Raw genomic sequence first — 18,876 nt, forward strand, 5'->3', positions numbered from 1 at the left:
ATTACATCGGCAATTTCTCCATCCATCCTCAAAGTTTAAAAGTTTTAGTAAAGGATGCAGGAGTAATGGGAAGTGTGATAAGCTCATTGAAGAGATGTAATAGATGTGAGATTTGTAAGAAATACTGAAAGCCACATCATGACCTATGGAAGTCTCCCCTGAGCAAGAGATTTCAATGAGGTTGTGACTATGGATTCAGTGATATGGAATAAAAAATCATTTTATGTTTTGTAGATGTGGCAACCAGATTTTGTCAGTTAACAATACTTGGTAAAATAATTGTGGATTAGAAAATAATTGTGGATAAGGTAATGGAAAAATGGTGAGGGACTGGACTTGGACCAGTGATAATTTCTCAGCGATCATGGGGAAGAATGGGCTAATGATTAATTTAGAGATAGGTGTGTGAATATATATATATAATATAAGTATGACAGCAGAAAGACATTTTATTAATGGAGTAGGTGAAAGGTACCATGCAGTAAACTGTAAATTATCATTTTCACTCACTTGGGGTGTCCATGGTAGGAATGTCTTTGCAAATGATTGGATGATATCATCCATATCAGTTAGTTTTTGGTAGGAATTCTAATATTCCATCAGTAATAAGTCATCAACCTCCAGTTTAAGAAGAGGCTCAACATTTTCAGGACACTTGAATGCAATGCATGCAGGAAGAAAGCCAGTCTCATAAAGAAATTGCTGAGCTTTAAGATATAAGGTAAGGCCATTAGAAACCAGTTTCAATCAGGGAAATATGTTTATTATAAGAGAGATGGGTTTAAAGAATGGACAGGCCAGGGGAACATTATTGGTAAAGACAAAAAAATGTGTTTGCGTACACTTCCAAGTTGCTTGAAGTAAAAAGATGGAAGGCGAGAAAATGCATGTAAGCTCAAACATATCCTTCAAAAGAGATCACGAACCATTGAAGTGAACCCTATTAATAAGACAGGGAAGTAAAACAGTAGCTGTCCAGAAAGAGATCAAAGGCAATAGAGAAGATATGGTTTAACTAAACAAGAAATATAGTACCAATCTGGAATAGAACCAGGATCAGGAGCCCATGTGATTTGGAAGTCCCAATGACCACAAAATTAATAAAACAAGAACTACAAAACTGGAGAGAATTTGAGATGTATGCAGATGTGCCAAATGAAGGACTACCATCTTTATCACTTCGGTGGAAATGCATGGAAAAAGTCACTTCTCCTGAAGTGACTTGCAGTAGGAGATTTTCACAAAAACCGAGATACTAAGATTTAAGAACAGTATCACTGACAGTAGAAGAAGCAATTTTTAAAATATTAGTAATAGATGCTTGGGAGCGTAGGTCATTTGATATTAAAGCTGCATTTCTGCAAGGAGATCAGCTTGATAGGCATGTCCAAAGGAGGACACATGCATTGGGAACATTCCGGAAGTCAAATAAATCTGTAAATGGCCAAAATAATGCCCCAAGATTTTGACACTTCTCAGTAACATATAACTTATTAAAATTAGGCTATCTTCAGTTTAAAGCAGATCCTGCCACATTTTACTTGCACCATTTGGGTAACTTCCAGGCACCTTGATGGCTTTGTGGGGTGTGGCGACGAATTTAAAAATATTGTCATATGTGGGCTTAAAGCAAAAGGATCAGGTGTTGATTTGCATCAGCAATTGTATATGCAAAATGTTAGCCCCCATTGCTGTTAGTCAAAGTAGGCCTCAGTAAAAAAATATTCCAAAACTGAAATAGAGGAATGCAACGGACAGCTGAATTGGCTGGGCACCAAGTGAAGTTGTGAAGTATTACAGTTGAATACAACCCAAGGTGGATCGTATTAGTTAGGCAAAGAAAACATTGAAAAAATAAAAATTGATGACTGTATTTTTACATTTTCACAATTGGGAGATACCAGTAACATGAAAACTTATTGGTTTTAGTAATTTTTCTAATGCAAATCTCTGTGACGACTTTTTAAGTACATGAGGGTTTATCATTTTTCTTATAGCAAAGGAAGGCAAATGTTACCTCGAGCACGGGAAGTTAATAAAGTTAGGAGTAGTAAAAAGTACCCTAGCAGCTGAAACTGTCACACTTGGTGAGACTATAGATATAATGTTTTTCTTGGTGAAAGTATTAGAAGGAATTCTGAAAATGGATACAGTAGCAAAAATGAATGAGTGCTCCATTGATAATAAGTCACTATCTTACACTAAACAAAATGTATGAATGAGAAAAAGACTGGGGATTGATTTTTGCAGTTTTAAAACAGGAATTGGAGAATAGAGAAATTTTCAAATTGAAATGGGTTTGTAGAAGCAGTCAGCTATCTGATTGTTTGGAAAGAAAAGAGCAAGCTTTAAAAACCATTGGACATAATTGGAAAAGAACGCTTGGAACATTCATGTGCAAAGGAGGAAAATTGGAATAATATATTGTCATTTTGTATATGTTATTTGCTTTTTATTATTATTCTATTAATAGATTTATTTAAAAAGAAACTGGATGTGATATAATTTAGTGTGATCTAAAGGGATGTATGATACTTAATAGAATGAGGGAACAGCTGGTGGGTATATTTAATTAAGGGTTAATTGGTTATGAATTGGTTGTCTAAATACAGGAGCTAGTAATCAATGGAGTATACTTTTATGGGGTTTGATTAATTTAAATAAAGCTCTCATTTAAAGTGTGGACTTGGACTATGTTCAAAAACATTTATCTTTTAAATACATAACACAACTACATCTTTAGAACCACAAGAACACATTTCAACTTTACATGTTGCCTTATTAGATCAACATTCATTAAACTTAAACACACTTTGCTAAATTGATGAGTATATCAAATGATAATTTGCTTAATGGTAAATTGCACTCTCAGACAAATGTTAACCCAATTCACATACAGTTCCATGGCATTGTTTCTTCTCTCTTTCATTCAATTTCTATCTCTTTTATCTGGTTTGTAAGTATTAACTCCCTACTGGTCTGTGATCCACTTTTTCTTTGAGATCTCAACCATGTGATCATTCCTCTTGTGAGAACCAGGGCATTGAATTTGCTAGACTGTTTAAATGCAACGGAGATCATAGTGGAACCTGATCTATCCTTACCTGATATTCACTCTTGCATAATAACAAATTATAAACTTTGGTCAGGATTCAATTTTTTTTCTCTTCTAGTCTGGGGTGCAAATGAAAGTTGAGAACTACCACTATTCTTTATGGCATCAGTTAACTCAGCACATTACCAGAGTTCAGAACCTGGGACCTTCCTGGTTTATATGGCTAACCCACTCACTGAATAAGCTGTTGATCATCACAGGAGTACATGGGCATACAGTTAAGATAGTCCCTCCTGCAAGTGTAAGTTTCATAAAACGCGCTCAGTGAGAAGCAGTTTACATGCAGAGATTTTAACCCTTTCACTGTGTCACGTGCATACAGTTTTCTCAATACCCATTCAGATTTGGATTGTACTGAATAACGGGCATTCTTGTTTCAGTATAATTCCTTTGCTTTAATTCCTCCCATTTTTTAGAGGATCTAACAGATATCGTTGAGGGAAAAACAAAAGGGCAGTTTAATAATTAATCTTATACATGCTTCATTAACCTTGGACTAAGGTTGGGCATTAGGAGCAACAGGATGTGGCCAATTCACTTGCTAACTGATGAAGCAAAGAGAGTTGAAAACATTTTCCAACTAATTGGAGTTGGGAGGGGGTTTATGGGTGCTATTTAATAGATGGAATATTCTATGATGATTTGAGGGCATTTGTAAGAGCACTTCTGAATATAAAAAGAAAGCAGGAGAGTGGGAAGGGAGAGGGAATAGACAGGAAAGAGAGAAGAGGGAAGGACAGAAAGGGAAGGAAAGAGATGGAAGAAGAAAAAAGAGGAGGATGGTCGTGAGATGGGAGGAAAGGGGGTTTCAACATTTTTATTGTAAGGAGAGGTCTTCAGTGAGCAAATCTGATGACAGAAATCAGCTTACATCCATAGAGAGCCTCAGCCTCAATGCCAGGACAAAATCATCAATTCAGAGATCCAAGATCCATCAGCGTACACTCAGTGCTTAAGTGATTGGCATCTTAAGTTATTGGATGATGGCTGTATCCCCAAAGGTGTTCTGAATCTAAATTGGTCACTTGGTCACAACCTGCTTAACATGCATATCTCTGCTACAAAACTACCTGCAAGCAAAATATGAAAGTAATGGATATTGATACAGGCAACTGGGAGGCAGTGTTGACTGCTTGACCTCCGGAACCTGAGTGATTGCAAGGGTACTGAAAGAGACAAAGGAAAAATGAAAGTTTGGTTTGAAGAAAGTCCAGAGGAAACAGGTCAGTCAATCCTGTACCTTCAGAATCCATTGTCTTAATTTGCATCCGTGTGACCAAGACTGCCATGCACTACTGGGGCTTCTAAGCCATACTAGGCCATGTTTAATACATCATTAACCATCATGGCTAAAACCATCAATTCATGAGTTGGAAGGCTGACAAGATATTAACTTCTAACCTACTGAGATGAAAGAATCTTAATTTGCTCCATAATCCCAGTGGATGGGATATTTATGTTGTCACACCCTGATTGAGAGAAAGGTATTTCAATTTGCTTCTTAGCTTGTTGGGGAGTGTGGATTTGATTCATTCCTTAACTTTAGAAAACCAGGATTTCACTGTTTTTTTGATTTCTTAAGCAGAGGCACTGGTTCACTTACAAACTGATTAAGTGAAGGGAGTTCTTCTGACAAGATACATAGGTGATTCTCTGATGCACTGGGGTTGTATAAGAGGAACAAGCTCTGTATCTACATGGACATGCAGGTGATATTTGGAATTAGACTCTACGTAGATTTTCCTTCTGTTACACAGCAGTGTAATCCAGAGCTCTCTATGTTAAATCAGGATGTGCATCCAACTTCACATAGTTATTAGTCTTGACTACAACCAGTATCATCAACAGAACATCTGCCATTCAGTCAATCAGTGAAAGGGTTAATTCTGACAGTATTTTCCAATGATAATAAATTATCTCCTGACCTTTCTTCCTCATTCCGTCCTCCAGTTCTGGCTTTCGGCTGACTGTCACCACTTTCATCAGCAGGTTATTCCCTCCCTGTCGGATCATGGAAACCACTTGCTTGTGTCCAACCTTCACTACGTTGACATTGTTTACCTGCAAAGGAAGATAAATTTAGTTCAGACCATGACCCTTTTGCATTTTGGAAAGTGTGTGTAAAATAGCTCATTGGAACAAAAAAAGAAGTCAATACAAGGAGCACAACTGAAGGATTAGGGAGATGCAAAGGATTACAGCTGAAGGAACCCTGACTACCACATCCACTCAGAATGTGCTGGAACCACAGACTGTATTTGTTAACAGCTGAAAGGAGACAAGTTTTTGTTTCCAATATGGACTTTTCAAGATTGAAATACGTACTGCTAATCATTGACTAATGACAATAGTCCTTTCATGCATTGGTGGATCTGCATTCTTTACAGTATCTTGTGTTTCAAGTTTAATAGATGAAAGATTTAAGAGTGCCCAGAGCAACCATTTGCAACTGATGCAGATCAGCTCCTGGCTAAGGAAATAGTGTATTCGTAGATTGCATCCAGTGAAAATGTAAGCGTTAAGCAGCTACTCAGTGCTTTCCCACTTGATTTTTTTCCACTGACTTATAGCAGTCAGAGTGAAAAATGGGTAAGCCCTCTTTGAAAGATAATAGAGGTTCATGTTATTGAAGCAGTATTTATAAATGGGTCAGTAAGAGACAGAAGGGTTAAACATACAAGGGGAGTGTGAGATTTCCAGTAATCACCAGACTATAATCTGCACTTCACAAATTAGTTTACACTGAAATGATGGGGAGGAAGATCCTTGGTTTGACAATACATTCATCTGTAGTGGAGGAGGTAAGAGCGAACTTGGCACTTTCAACTTGGGGCGGGCCTGACTACAGGGCAAAACTAGGTTCTCACCAGGAGAGGTTGTTGGTCTGGGAGGATACTGAGTTGGGGAATTATTCAATTCAATGGATATCCTTCTTGGGAAAATAAAATCCACATGGGGGACTTGTGGTGAAGGCCAGAGCCCAGACCATGAGCTATAAAAGAGGCTGAGCCTGGATCCCAGAAAACAGGGCTGAAGGAGGAGGGGATAGAGACAGAAGCCAAGAAAAAGAGAGGAACACATATAGCACAAAATAGGAGCTGAAATCTGTGACTAATATGTTACAGCATAAAAAATTCAAAGCCATGAATAGGCAGACTGAAGATTTTGAAAACAGCTAGAAAACTTGAAATTGCAGTAAACTGAATGAAAAGACCTGGGCAAAATATCTACACAACACTTCAACAGGTCACAAGAAGAGGAAGATCCCATCGTATCTGGGAAACAAAGCAATCTGGCTAAAGCAGTCAGATGGAAATTAGCAGTCAGAGCTGTACCAACTGAACTCGGCCACCAGCTGATTAGAGATCAGATATTCTCAATGGTCTCTGGTCTATTTGGAATGTTGGTCCTAAATGTTCATTGTAAATAGCTTGTTTCTCTGAGATAAGTTTTTCCATTAATATTTTATCAGTGGAATATAATATCTCTGTATTACAACTTTAATTCAGTCTGTGTTCCTGAATCCAACATAAGGCAATGATCAACAATTGCATAGCTTTTCAGATGTAAAGTCTCCTTTGTTTAGACAAGGCATTCTCAAACACTTAATATAAGCAACATTACAAATAAGAACATGAGTGGACTATTTGACCCCTTGAGTTTGTGACACAATTTAAAAAGATCATGTCTATCCCTGATAACATTTCAACCTCTTGCTTAACAAGGAACTATATATCTTTGCCTTAAAAAGATTCAAAGTTCTCTACTTCACATCTTATCAGCAAGAACGACCCAAAGATTCATGACTCTCTGAGAGGAAATAAATGAGCACCTCATCTCTGTTTTAAGTGGGCTATCCCTGATTTTTAAACAGTTAAAGTTTAACCCTTTTTAAACAGGTTAATCTAGTTCTAGATTCACTCATAAGAAGAAACATCTTCACATTTTCAAGATCCCACAGCATCTAAATATTTCAGTTAAGTCACGTTTTACTCTTTAAGACTACACCATATAAAAGCATAGCCTGTCCAAACCTTCCTCGTAAAACAGCCCGTGCTTTCCAGGTATTACTCCATACACTCTCTTTGAACTGCTTTTAATGCATGAAAGCCTTTCCATAAATAAGGGTCCAGATTTCCAGAAAGCCCAGGTTCCTGCAGTGTAGATGGGATTTATGCATACAGACCCAGCAGAATCCCCAACATAGCAGATCCCGAGGGAATTGCCTGAGGAACTGAATAATCTACTGGCCAATTCTCCTATGCCCGAAGCCTCTGAAAGTATCCATTTAAACTGGAGAGTTTAGAGTTTTCCAGTAAACGTAATTCACCATAACTTATCAAATGTGCCCTTGACTACACCTACCCTAGACTCGCTGCTGGAACCTCCCCACTGCCAGACCCAATAGCTCCCTTATCCTGCGACCCAAACCTTTTCCAGCATTGCCAGACCTAATACATCCTCCAACTGTAGAATCTCATTCCACTTGCTGCCAGACCTGGCATTTTATCTATCTGCTCCTCCCCTGCTCTCACACCTCCAACACTCCTCTCAAATCCTGAACCCACAGCCCCCTTAACACCCAGATCAGTCTCTGCTGCAGGTTCTGACACCAGGCTGCAACGACACTCCCATGGCCCTTTTGGACCAATCCCATAAGATACAGGAGTGCAATTAGGTCATTCACCCCATCAAATCATTCAATCATGACTGATATGTTTCTCAAGGAGAAAGTGAGGACTGCAGATGGTGGAGATCAGAGCTGAAAATGTGTTGCTGGAAAAGCGCAGCAGGTCAGGCAGCATCCAAGGAGCAGGAGAATTGATGTTTCGGGCATGAGCCCTTCTTCAGGAATCTTCAGGACTCCTGAAGAAGGGCTCATGCCCGAAACGTTGATTCTCCTGTTCCTTGGATGCTGCCTGACCTGCTGCGCTTTTCCAGCAACACATTTTTGTTTCTGATGTTTCTCAACCCTATTCTGCCTTCTCCCTGTAATCTTTGAATCCCTTATCAATCAATAGCCTATCTATCTCTATCTTAAAGAAACTCAATGACTTGGCCTCCACAGCACTTTGTGACAATGAGCTTCACAGATTAATCACCTTCTGGCAAGAAATTCTTCCTCATCTCAATTTTGAAGGATCATCCCTTCAATTTGAATCTGTGCCTTCAGGTCCTAGTCTTTTCTACTAGTGGAAACATTTCCCCGTGTCCACTCTATCCAGGCCTCTCGGTTCTGTAAGTTTCAATCAGATTCCCCCTTACCCTATAGACCCAGAGTCCTCAACTGCACCTCATATGACAAGCCCTTCATTCCTGGGATAATTCTTATGAATCTCTTCTGGACACCCTTCAAGGTCAGCAGATCCTTCCTTAGAGATGAGGCCCAAAACTGCTCACAATGTTCCAAATGTGGTCTGACCAGAGCCTTATACTGCCTCAGCAGTACATCCTTCCATTTATATTCTAGGCCTCTCAAAATTAATGCAAATATTTCATTTGCCTTCCTTACTGCCAATTGAATGTGCATGTTAACCTTAAGGTAACCCCGAACTAGGGCTCCTAAATGCTTTTGTGCTTCAGATTTGTGTAATCTTTCCCCATTCAGAAAATAGTCTATGCCTCTATTCTTCCTATCAAAGTGTCTAATCACATTGTAGTCCATCTGTCACTTCTTTGCCTACTCTCCTAGCCGAAAGACACAAAGCCATGAAGTTTGTTCTATTGTTGAGTTACCCTTGTGACAATGTTGCTCCTTTAACAAGGTTAGTGGTCAAAAACACGCAGATTCTAAAATGTCTGAGTTTATCTACTTCAGGAAGCTTTTAAGTTTTCAAACAAACACTTGTACAATGAAAGGAGTGTGGTCAGTTCTCCTACTCAGCTTTTCTCTGGTTTGTTTTGGTTTTTAGCAAGCAGTCAGTTTTGAGGCAGCTGGTCAAAGAAACAGCTACATGGAAGAAGGTGTTCCATCCTGAATGTCTCTGCCATCTTTCTCTCACCTGGAAGATTCTATATTTGATTTTACCTTTTTTCCCAAGGGGTATTTATGGGAATGATTGCTGCAGGAATTTGGACCAGCATCATTAAGTTGGGATAGTCTGTTGAGTGTTTGGATAGGTTAAGTTATTCCATATTCTTTTCCCGTTTGTTTGTGTTTCATTCAGTAGTCTGTAAATAAATTCTGTTTTGTTTAAAACCGAGGGGTTTTATGATTGGATTAGATTAGATTCTCTACAGTGTGGAAACAGGCCCTTCAGCCCAACAAGTCCACACCAACCCTCCGAAGAGTAACCCACCCAGACCCATTTCCCTCTGACTAATGCAACTAACACTATGGACAATTTAGCAAGGCCAACACCTGACCTGTACATATTTGGACTGTGGAAGGAAACCAGAGCACCTGGAGGAAACCCACGCAAACATGGGGAGAATGTGCAAACTCCACACAGGCAGTCACCCGAGGCTGGAATCGAACCTGCGACCCTGGTGCTGTGAGGCAGCAGTGCTAACCACTGAGTCACCGTGGGTTTTGACCAGCTGCATCACTCCTGGAATACTCACTCTACACCTGCTCAAAACAACTAGTAAAATTAGGGTCTGGGCTACCTTCTTGAAATGTTCTGAGAGGGTCTGGCCTGGCGCATGACACCCTACATCCACTACAGAGGAACCTCAATTATCCGAATATCAATTATCCGAATCTCGGATTATCCGAAGGGATCTCAAGATCCCGATAGAAACATTACGTCAAAGAGCTGTTTCAACCATGATCGCATCTTTTGTTTCTAGGTACAATGATTAAAAACGAACACAGCCCACTGAAATGCTGCCAAGAACAGTCCTGGACAGTCCAGGCAACGTCTCCAAATGACTGACTGCCTGCCCTCTCTCTCTTTCTCTCTCTCTCTCGCTCTCTCTCCCCGCACACTTACCCTGGAATTCTACACATCTGCCCTGCCCCCACCTCACCTGCCATCCATCCTCTGCTCCTACCCAAACCAATATCTCCTGCTCAACCTGAGTTCCTGTAAACACTCAATTACTTATCTGGGCCATTTGCCACCTTGCGCCTTGGCACCCTACTCATCTGGAATCCCAAACACATTGCACTGTATACCTGGCCCACCTGGCACCCTAAACATATGTACCTGACACCCTACTTGCCTGGCATTCTTCCCACTGGTACCCTATATACCTTGCCCTCAACCCTTTTCATCACCCCTACCTTATGCACTCACCCTTTCACAGAAGCTGTCAAAGTGACTGTCTGTGATGTTGGACCGAGAGATCACAGAATATGGAAACTGATTGCTCGGGAGAATTTAAACTAGTAAGGTGGGGGACTGGGACCCAGGGAGATAATGAGGAAAGAGGTCAATCTGAGACTGATGCAGTTGAGAACAGAAGCAAGTCAAACAGTCAGGGCAGGCAGGCACAAGGTAGGACTAATAAATTAAACTGCATTTATTTCAATGCAAGGGGCCTAACAGGGAAGGCAGATGAACTCAGGGCATGGTTAGGAACATGGGACTGGGATATCATAGCAATTATGGAAAAATGGCTCAGGGATGGGCAGGACTGGCAGCTTAATGTTCCAGGATGCAAATGCTACAGGAAGGATAGAAAGAGAGGCAAGAGAGGAGGGGAATGGCGTTTTTGATAAGGGACAGCATTAAAGCTGTGCTGAGGGAGGATATTCCCAGAAATACATCCAGGGAAATTATTGGGTGGAATTGAGAAATAAGAAAGGGATGATCACCTTATTGGGATTGTATTATAGACCCCCTAATAGTCAGAGGGAAATTGAGAAATAAACTTGTAAGGAGATCTCAGATATCTATAAGAATAATAGGATAGTTATAGTAGGGGATTTTAACTTTCCAAACATCGACTGGGACTGCCATAGTGTTAAAGGTTTAGATGGAGAGGAATTTCTTAAGTGCATACAAGACAATTTTCTGATTCAGTATGTGGATGTACCTACTAGAGAAGGTGCAAAACTTGACCTACTCTTGGGAAATAAGGCAGGGCAGGTGACTGAGGTGTCAGTGGGAGAGCACTTTGGGACCACCGACCATAATTCTATTAGAGTTAAAATAGTGATGGAAAAGTATAGACCAGATGTAAAAGTTGAAGTTCTAAATTGGAGAAAGGCCAATTTTGACGGTATTAGGCAAGAACTTTTGAAAGCTGATTGGGCGCAGATGTTCGCAGGTAAAGATACGACTGAAAAATGGGAAGCCTTCAGAAATGAGATAACAAGAATCCAGAGAAAGTATATTCCTGTTAGGGTGAAAGGAAAAGCTGGTAGGTATAGGGAATGCTGGATGACTAAAGAAATTGAGGGTTTGGTTAAAAAAAAGAAGGAAGCATATGTCAGGTATAGACAAGATAGATCGAGTGAATCCTTAGAAGAGTATAAAGGCAGTAGGAATATACTTAAGAGGGAAATCAGGGGGGCAAAAAGGGAACATGAGGTAGCTTTGGCAAATAGAATTAAGGAGAATCCAAAGGGTTTTTACAAATACATTAAGGACAAAAGGATAACTAGGGAGAGAATAGGACCCCTCAAAGATTAGCAAGGCAGCCTTTGTATGGAGCCGCAGAAAATGGGGGAGATACTAAACGAGTTTTTTGCATCAGTATTTACTGTGGTAAAGGATATGGAAGATATAGACTACAGAGAAATGTACACCTTGCAAAATGACCAAATTACAGAGGAGGAAGTGCTGGATGTCTTGATACGCATAAAGATTGATAAATCCCCAGGACCTGATCAGGTGTACCCGAGAACTCTGTAGGAAGCTAGAGAAGAGATTGCTGGGCCTCTTGCTGAGATATTTGTATCAACGATAGTCACAGGTGAGGTGCCAGAAGACTGGAGGTTGGCTAACATGGTGCCACTGTTTAAGGACAAGCCAGGGAACTATAGACCAGTGACCCTGACGTCGGTGATGGGCAAGTTGTTGGAGGGAATCCTGAGGGACAGGGTGTACATGTATTTGGAAAGGCAAGGACTGATTAGGGATAGTCAACATGGCTTTGTGCATGGGAAATCATGTCTCACAAACTTGATTGAGTTTTTTGAGGAAGTAACAAAGAGGATTGATGAGGGCAGAGCAGTAGATGTGATCTATATGGATTTCAGTTTAAGGCATTCAACAAGGTTCCCCATGGGAGACTGGTTAGCAAGGTTAGATCTCAGGGAGAACTAGCCATTTGGATACAGAACTGGCTCAAAGGTAGAAGACAGAGGGTGGTGGTGGGGGGTTGTTTTTCAGACTGGAGGCCTGTGACCAGTGGAGTTCCACAAAGATCGGTGCTGGGTCCCCTACTTTTTGTTATTTACATAAATGATTTGGATGCGAGCATAAGAGGTACAGTTTGTTAATTTGCAGATGACACCAAAATTGGAGGTATAGTGGACAGCGAAGAAGCTTACCTTAGATTATAACAGGATCTTGACCAGATGGGCCAATGGGCAGAGAAGTGGCAGATGGAGATTAATTCAGAAAAATGTGAGGTGCTGCATTTTGGGAGAGCAAATCTTAGCAGGATGTATACACTTAATGGTATGGTCCGAGGGAGTGTTGCTGAACAAAGAGACCTTGGAGTGCAGGTTCATAGCTCCTTGAAAGTGTAATCGCAGGTAGATAGAATAGTGAAGAAGGAGTATGGTATGCTTTCGTTTATTGGTCAGAGTATTGAGTACAGGAGTTGGGAGGTCATGTTGCAGCTGTACAGGACATTGGTTAGGCCACTGTTGGAATATTGCATGCATTTATGGTCTCCTTCCTATCGAAAAGATGTTGTGAAACTTGAAAGGGTTCAGAAAAGATGTACAAGGATGTTGGAGGATTTGAGCTATAGGGAGAGGCTGAACATAATGGGCTGTTTTCCCTGGAGCGTTGGAGGCTGAGGAGTGACCTTATAGAGGTTTACAAAATTATGAGGGGCATGGATAGGATAAATAGACAAAGTCTTTTTCCTGGGGTTGGGGAGTCCTGAACTAGAGGGCATAGGTTTAGGGTGAGAGGGGAAAGATATAAAAAACACCTAAGGGGCAACCTTTTCACACAGAGGATGATACATGTATTCAATGAGCTGCCAGTGGAAGTGGTGGATGCTGGTACAATTGCAACATTTAAGAGGCATTTGGATGGGTATATGAATAGAAAGGGTTTGATTAGATTACTTACAGTGTGGAAACAGGCCCTTCAGCCCAACAAGTCCACACCGACCCTCCAAAGAGCAACCCACCCAGACCTATTCCCCTACATTTACCCTTTCACCTCACACTACGGGCAATTTAACATGGCCAATTCACCTAACCTGCACATCTTTGGACTGTGGGAGGAAACCCACGCAGACATGGGGAGAATGTGCAAAATCCACACAGACAGTTGCCTGAGGTGGGAAGTGAACCCGGGTCTCTGGCACTGTGAGGCAGCAGTGCTAACCACTGTGCCACCATGCCACCCATGGGAGGGATATGGGCCGGGTCCTGGCAGGTAGGACGAGATTGAGTTGGGATATCTGGTCGGCATGGACGGGTTGGACCGAAGGGTCTGTTTACATGCTGTACATCTCTAAGACTCTATGACTGCTGTGATTCCTTGGTGACAGCCTATCTCATGTACTGACCACAGCTCAGTTTTGGTCTCCTTGTTTAAAGAAGGATATAAATGCATTGGAGGTGGTTCACAGAAGGTTTATTTGATTGATATCTGTAATGAGTTGGCCAATTTCTGAGGATAGGTCAAACAAACTGTGTTTTTTGCCACTATTGCTTAAAAGAGTGACAGATGAATTGATTGAAGTGTATAAGATCCTGAATGGTCTTAACATTGTGAACATAGAAAGGGTGTTTCTTCCTCTGAATGAGTCCAGAAATAGGGAGCATTATTTTAAAATTAGGAGTTACCCTTCCAGGACAAACAGTTGTGTGAATCTGGAACTCTCTGCCTCAGAACGTGGTTTTTGGTGGGGTCACTGAATATTTTTATGACAAAGTCAGATGAATTCTTGTTAGACAGGGAAATGGGTGGTTATCAGGAGTCAGTGGGAATGTGGAATTTGAAACACAGGCAGATCAGCCATGATCTTATTGACTGGCAGAGTTGATTAAATGGGCTGAATGGCCTTCTTCTACTCCTATTTCAATTTTCCTTAGATAAGTATAACTCAGCTTAAAGAGACAGAATATCTTGTTGATGTTCCCCTACTTTTAATTTAACCTTGGTCCATATGTCAGCAACCACAACTAATTGAGAGCTGACTACTGGTTGTTAAATTTTCAAGCTGTTACTACATAATTTGAATGTTCTTTCACCATCAGCCACCTTTGTCCACTGAAATAATCTCTGTTCAAATAAGTACCTCTGGATCCCTTTTTATGACCATTAAAATTTAACCCGAGGCTGGAAGTCATTCCAACAGCTTCCAGACAACAGAGACAGATAGCCATTCAGCGCAACGACAAATGTCATGACATTACAAGGGTTGGCATGGTCCCACAAGGGAGTCATACCTTTCAAGAATGTACTAAGTAGATGGGCCAAAACCAGCAGCTGCAAGCTCAGACGGTGTTAGTCACTTCAGTTGTGTATCACCAGTTTGCAGAAGGCAACATGGTAGGTGAGTGAAATGAAAATCGGTCTCCTTAAAATGTTGACCTGTCGTTCACTACAGTGACAGTGCCTGATTTGGATAGTCCAGCAGTGTGTGGCAGCTATGGGTTGTGATGAGATATTTTTCACTTATTTCTCATCCTATCATAGTCCACATTTTTTGTGAACCATTTTTACGAAACATTGTGTCATTTCCACTGCTTGTGAAGATGAGTTATATTGTGAGACAAAGTTGAGTTCACACAGTGGCAACAAGAGTAACACTGAGCAGCAGCTTGGATTAATGTGAAAATGTTGAAGGTGGAGAGTCAGTTTCCATTACCACTTGTCTGAACAGCTTGGGGATCAAAGCCTTGTTGGTTCTGTATTTCAAAGAACAATGACCATAATACATCAAACATGAGTTTAGAGATTAAGTTCTGATCTATTCTCGTACATATATAAGTTTTACAAATTTTACTAATTAGTTAATTTATCTATTCTGGCGAGGAATTGCTGAATCAGAGGCCACAATTATAGTGAGGCCATACAGGAATGAAATCAGGAATCAACTTTTCACACAAAAAATAAAGTTAATGAGGAATTCTTTATCTCAAAAGCTGCAAATACTAGGGGCTATTGAGTTTTGTAAGACCATGATTAATGGATTTTTGTTGATTCAGGGTATTGAAAGATATGGAGTAAACTCAGTAATTAGGTTCAGGTGTGGACTTGCATCATCTAAGTGAACTAAATTCCTGTCTGTCTTTCACTGACATGAGATTTCTGCTTTAAGGAGTAGGGTTTCAGTCAAGAAGACTGTACATAAAGTTTCCAACTTGAATAGAATGTTTTCAGCTCCAGCAAAGGCCTCATCAATGTTGTTGGTACATCTGATGAATAGCTGAGTTGAGATATGTATGGTACTAGCTGCAAAGCACCAAATGTATAGAGAGAGAGTGTACTGCGTGGACTAGCACCTCTCTCTGATGTCTAAATAAGACCAGATTTGCCCGCCAGCAATATGAGGGCTGCTACCTATGCATTACCAATAAAGCACTTAGCTGCTATGACAAGAGGGCCATCAAGATGATCCAGGAGGCTCACGGAATGAAACTTGAATTAACAGACCTTAAATTTTATTTTTGATACTTGCTTACTGTGATGGTCAGTTATTGAATATATTCTTAGGAAGCTGCCAATGTAGTTTTCCAAAATAACATAGAGGTTTTATATACATGATGAAAAAAAACTATTACATTTCATAAGAATTATTAGAAGTATAAGAAATAGAATTCAACCTTTTACCCTCAATAATAACTTCCTAGATTTTCAAACCTCAGTGAAGGGTCACCCTGTCTCCAATTTAAAGTTTGCTGTTTGGTTAATGCCGCTGTAATTGAGTTCTAAAGCTTTTTTTCTTACTGACTTGTAACAGTTGCAGAGCAAAAACACACATCCTCAGTTTCCAGCAATTTCTTACTTCTCGGTCACTCAGGATTGTTTTGCACGAGCCCTGGCATTTTGGAAACAGATAAACTAACATTTCCATTCTGACTGAACCTGCACACACTGCCTGTCCTTCGAGATGGTTCTAGAAAGTTTTTTTGTGATGCTGGACTCATGTCACAAGGCAACAGCAGTTGTTATTCCCTTCTAAAATTGTTATTAATGCATTGAACAATTGAATTGAAGTGCTTTAAATACTTCATTTGATGCCTGTAAAACAAAACTTCAGACACAATGATACCACTGACAACTCAAAATTGAAACTGTGTTCTCCATTGACAGGGTAGACAGGAAGAAACCTTTCCCCTTGGTGGAGGGATCAGTAACCAGGGGCATAGAATTAAGGTGAGGGGCAGGAGGTTTACAGGCAATGTGAAGAAATCTGTATTCATCCAGAGGGTGGTGGGAAACTGGAACTTACTACCTGTAGGATTGGTAGCGGCAGAAATCTTTATACCATTCAAGAAGTAGTTAGATATGCATTTGTGAAGACAAGGCATACAAGACTATGGTTCTGGATCAGTGGTGCTGGAAGAGCACAGCAATTCAGGCAGCATCCGACGAGCAGCAAAATCGACGTTTCGGGCAAAAGCCCTTCATCAGGACCCGAAACGTCGATTTTGCTGCTCGTCGGATGCTGCCTGAATTGCTGTGCTCTTCCAGCACCACTGATCCAGAATCTGGTTTCCAGCATCTGCAGTCATTGTTTTTACCTCATACAAGACTATGGGCCAAGTGCTGAAAAATGGGATTAAAATAATTACGCAATTGATTTTGATGGGCACAGACTTGAGGGGCTGAAGGACCTTTCTCTGTGCTGTACACCTCTAAGATGCTATGACTCTTCTTAATACACAGAATGGAAATACAAACAGTACATCCATACTGTGTTCTTCCATTTTGAAACATTAGTTTCGAAATACTAATAAATCCCGAGTCTTTATCACCATATACATTAACACACATTCATTCACACTTATGAAAAAGGTCAATGCTACACGTGTACATTCATCATACATATGCAAGTGCATACGCAAACATGAACAAATGTTCACACACCAATGAAAGATTTTCGGCAGAATAGTGATTGGGAATAAGATCTTCCCCCTTGTCCATAATTCAGCAGGACTGAAGGCCACTCAATGACTCTACTGCCTTTGTCACCTGCAGTCCCAACACAAACCAAGGAGATAATGTGACGTTTACATATATGGTGGGATTAGCTGGACTGATTTTGTAAGTTGTGACTGTATATATTGGTGTGTGACAAGTGGTCATTTCATAGTAATTGTCAGAGTTGATTTTGTTATCAAAATATTGTAAGATGAAACTGATTGAATCAGACAATCCTCCCAGTTAACATTGCGTAACAATGCACTTTGTGCTTCACTCATTGTTCATTCCAATTCAGCCCGATAAACATTTCAGTTTGACAGTGAATGGTGTTCAGCTAAACATTCTCCAGCAGTTAGCATCAGCAAAACCATTCCCAGATTCTGTTGTTCCCTTTCTGCTTCAAACTCTCTGTATTGCAGTCACAAGTGATCAGTACCTTATTGAAAGGAAGGGGGTGGCTTGCAGATTGCCCTGATTGCCCACACTTCCTAGAAAACACCCTCCCTACCTTGCTTACTTGTGGTTGGGGGCCTCTACAATCTTGAGATACTGAGTGGTGTGTCCAGCAGCAACCAGGGCTCAGAAACTGCAGTTTCTGAGCCCAAGAGTCATCACCCTCTAATTGGGTTTGAGTTATAAGGAAAGGCTGGATAGACTGGGACATTTTTCAATGGAAGATAGCAGGTTGAGGGGTGACCTTATAGAAGTTTATAAAATCATGAGAAGCATAAATCTGGTGAATGGCAGGTGGCTTTTCCCTAGGGTGCCGGCTTTCAAGACTACAGGTTATATTTTTAAGATGAGAGGAGGAAGATTTAAAAAAGACATGAGGGACAAATGCTTTTACACAGAGTGGTTTGTGTGTGGAATGAACTTCCAGAGGAAGTGGTGGGTGGAGGTACAGTCAAAACATTTAAAAGACATTTGGATAAGTACATGAATAAAAAACATTTGGCAGGGCCAAGCGCAGGCAGGTGGAACAGGTTTAGTTTGGGGTTATGGTCGACATGGACTGGTTGGACCAAAGGGTCTGTTTCTGTGCTGTATGACTCCATGGGAAGGACTTCTGAACCTGGTATCTTGATTCCAGGGGAAGGCTCCTTTGGTTGCACAATTGGCATGTGGTTCTTTGGGTCTTTCTCAGAACAGGCAGTATGGGGTCTCTACTTGGAAGGTGACAACATCATTAAAAAAAATCCCCAAAGTGTAACACATGGGGACTATCACAACCTGAGTTGTAAACCTGCGCCAGGCCTCATACAGCTACTTTATGTTGAGTTGAAATTCTGCAAAGGACTTGCTACAGTTTTCACTGGACCTTTACTCTCCTCTCGTGAAGCTACTGAATTTGAGGTGCAGCTCCAAAGGTGCTAACTGTTGTACTTGTGTGCCAGCTCACTATGCTGAATTAGTTGTTGACACCACCAGGAGTTGACAGGGTCTACTTGGTCTTGTGAGGTAAAGGAAAACCACTTCCTGGTCAAGATAGAAGAGTTTCTTGTAGTTATCAAGATATAGTTTATT

General features: G+C 40.7%; 1 protein-coding gene across 3 annotated transcripts in view; it reads right to left on the reverse strand.

The window, feature by feature from the left end:
- shank3a (SH3 and multiple ankyrin repeat domains 3a) overlaps nucleotides 1–18,876 on the reverse strand; it is a 1,012,090-nt gene that overhangs the window by 162,584 nt on the left and 830,630 nt on the right. For all 3 annotated transcript variants that reach the window (XM_087999457.1, XM_043713934.2, XM_087999456.1), the window contains one exon: nucleotides 5,041–5,176. In XM_087999457.1, coding sequence (XP_087855583.1) covers nucleotides 5,041–5,176 — 136 coding nt within the window. The remainder of the gene's footprint in view (nucleotides 1–5,040; nucleotides 5,177–18,876) is intronic.

The sequence above is a fragment of the Chiloscyllium plagiosum genome, unplaced genomic scaffold, assembly GCF_037043375.1.
Source record: "Chiloscyllium plagiosum isolate Xiang-an unplaced genomic scaffold, Cpla_swu_hap1 HiC_scaffold_23, whole genome shotgun sequence".
In the NCBI taxonomy this organism is placed as follows: Eukaryota; Metazoa; Chordata; class Chondrichthyes; order Orectolobiformes; family Hemiscylliidae; genus Chiloscyllium; species Chiloscyllium plagiosum.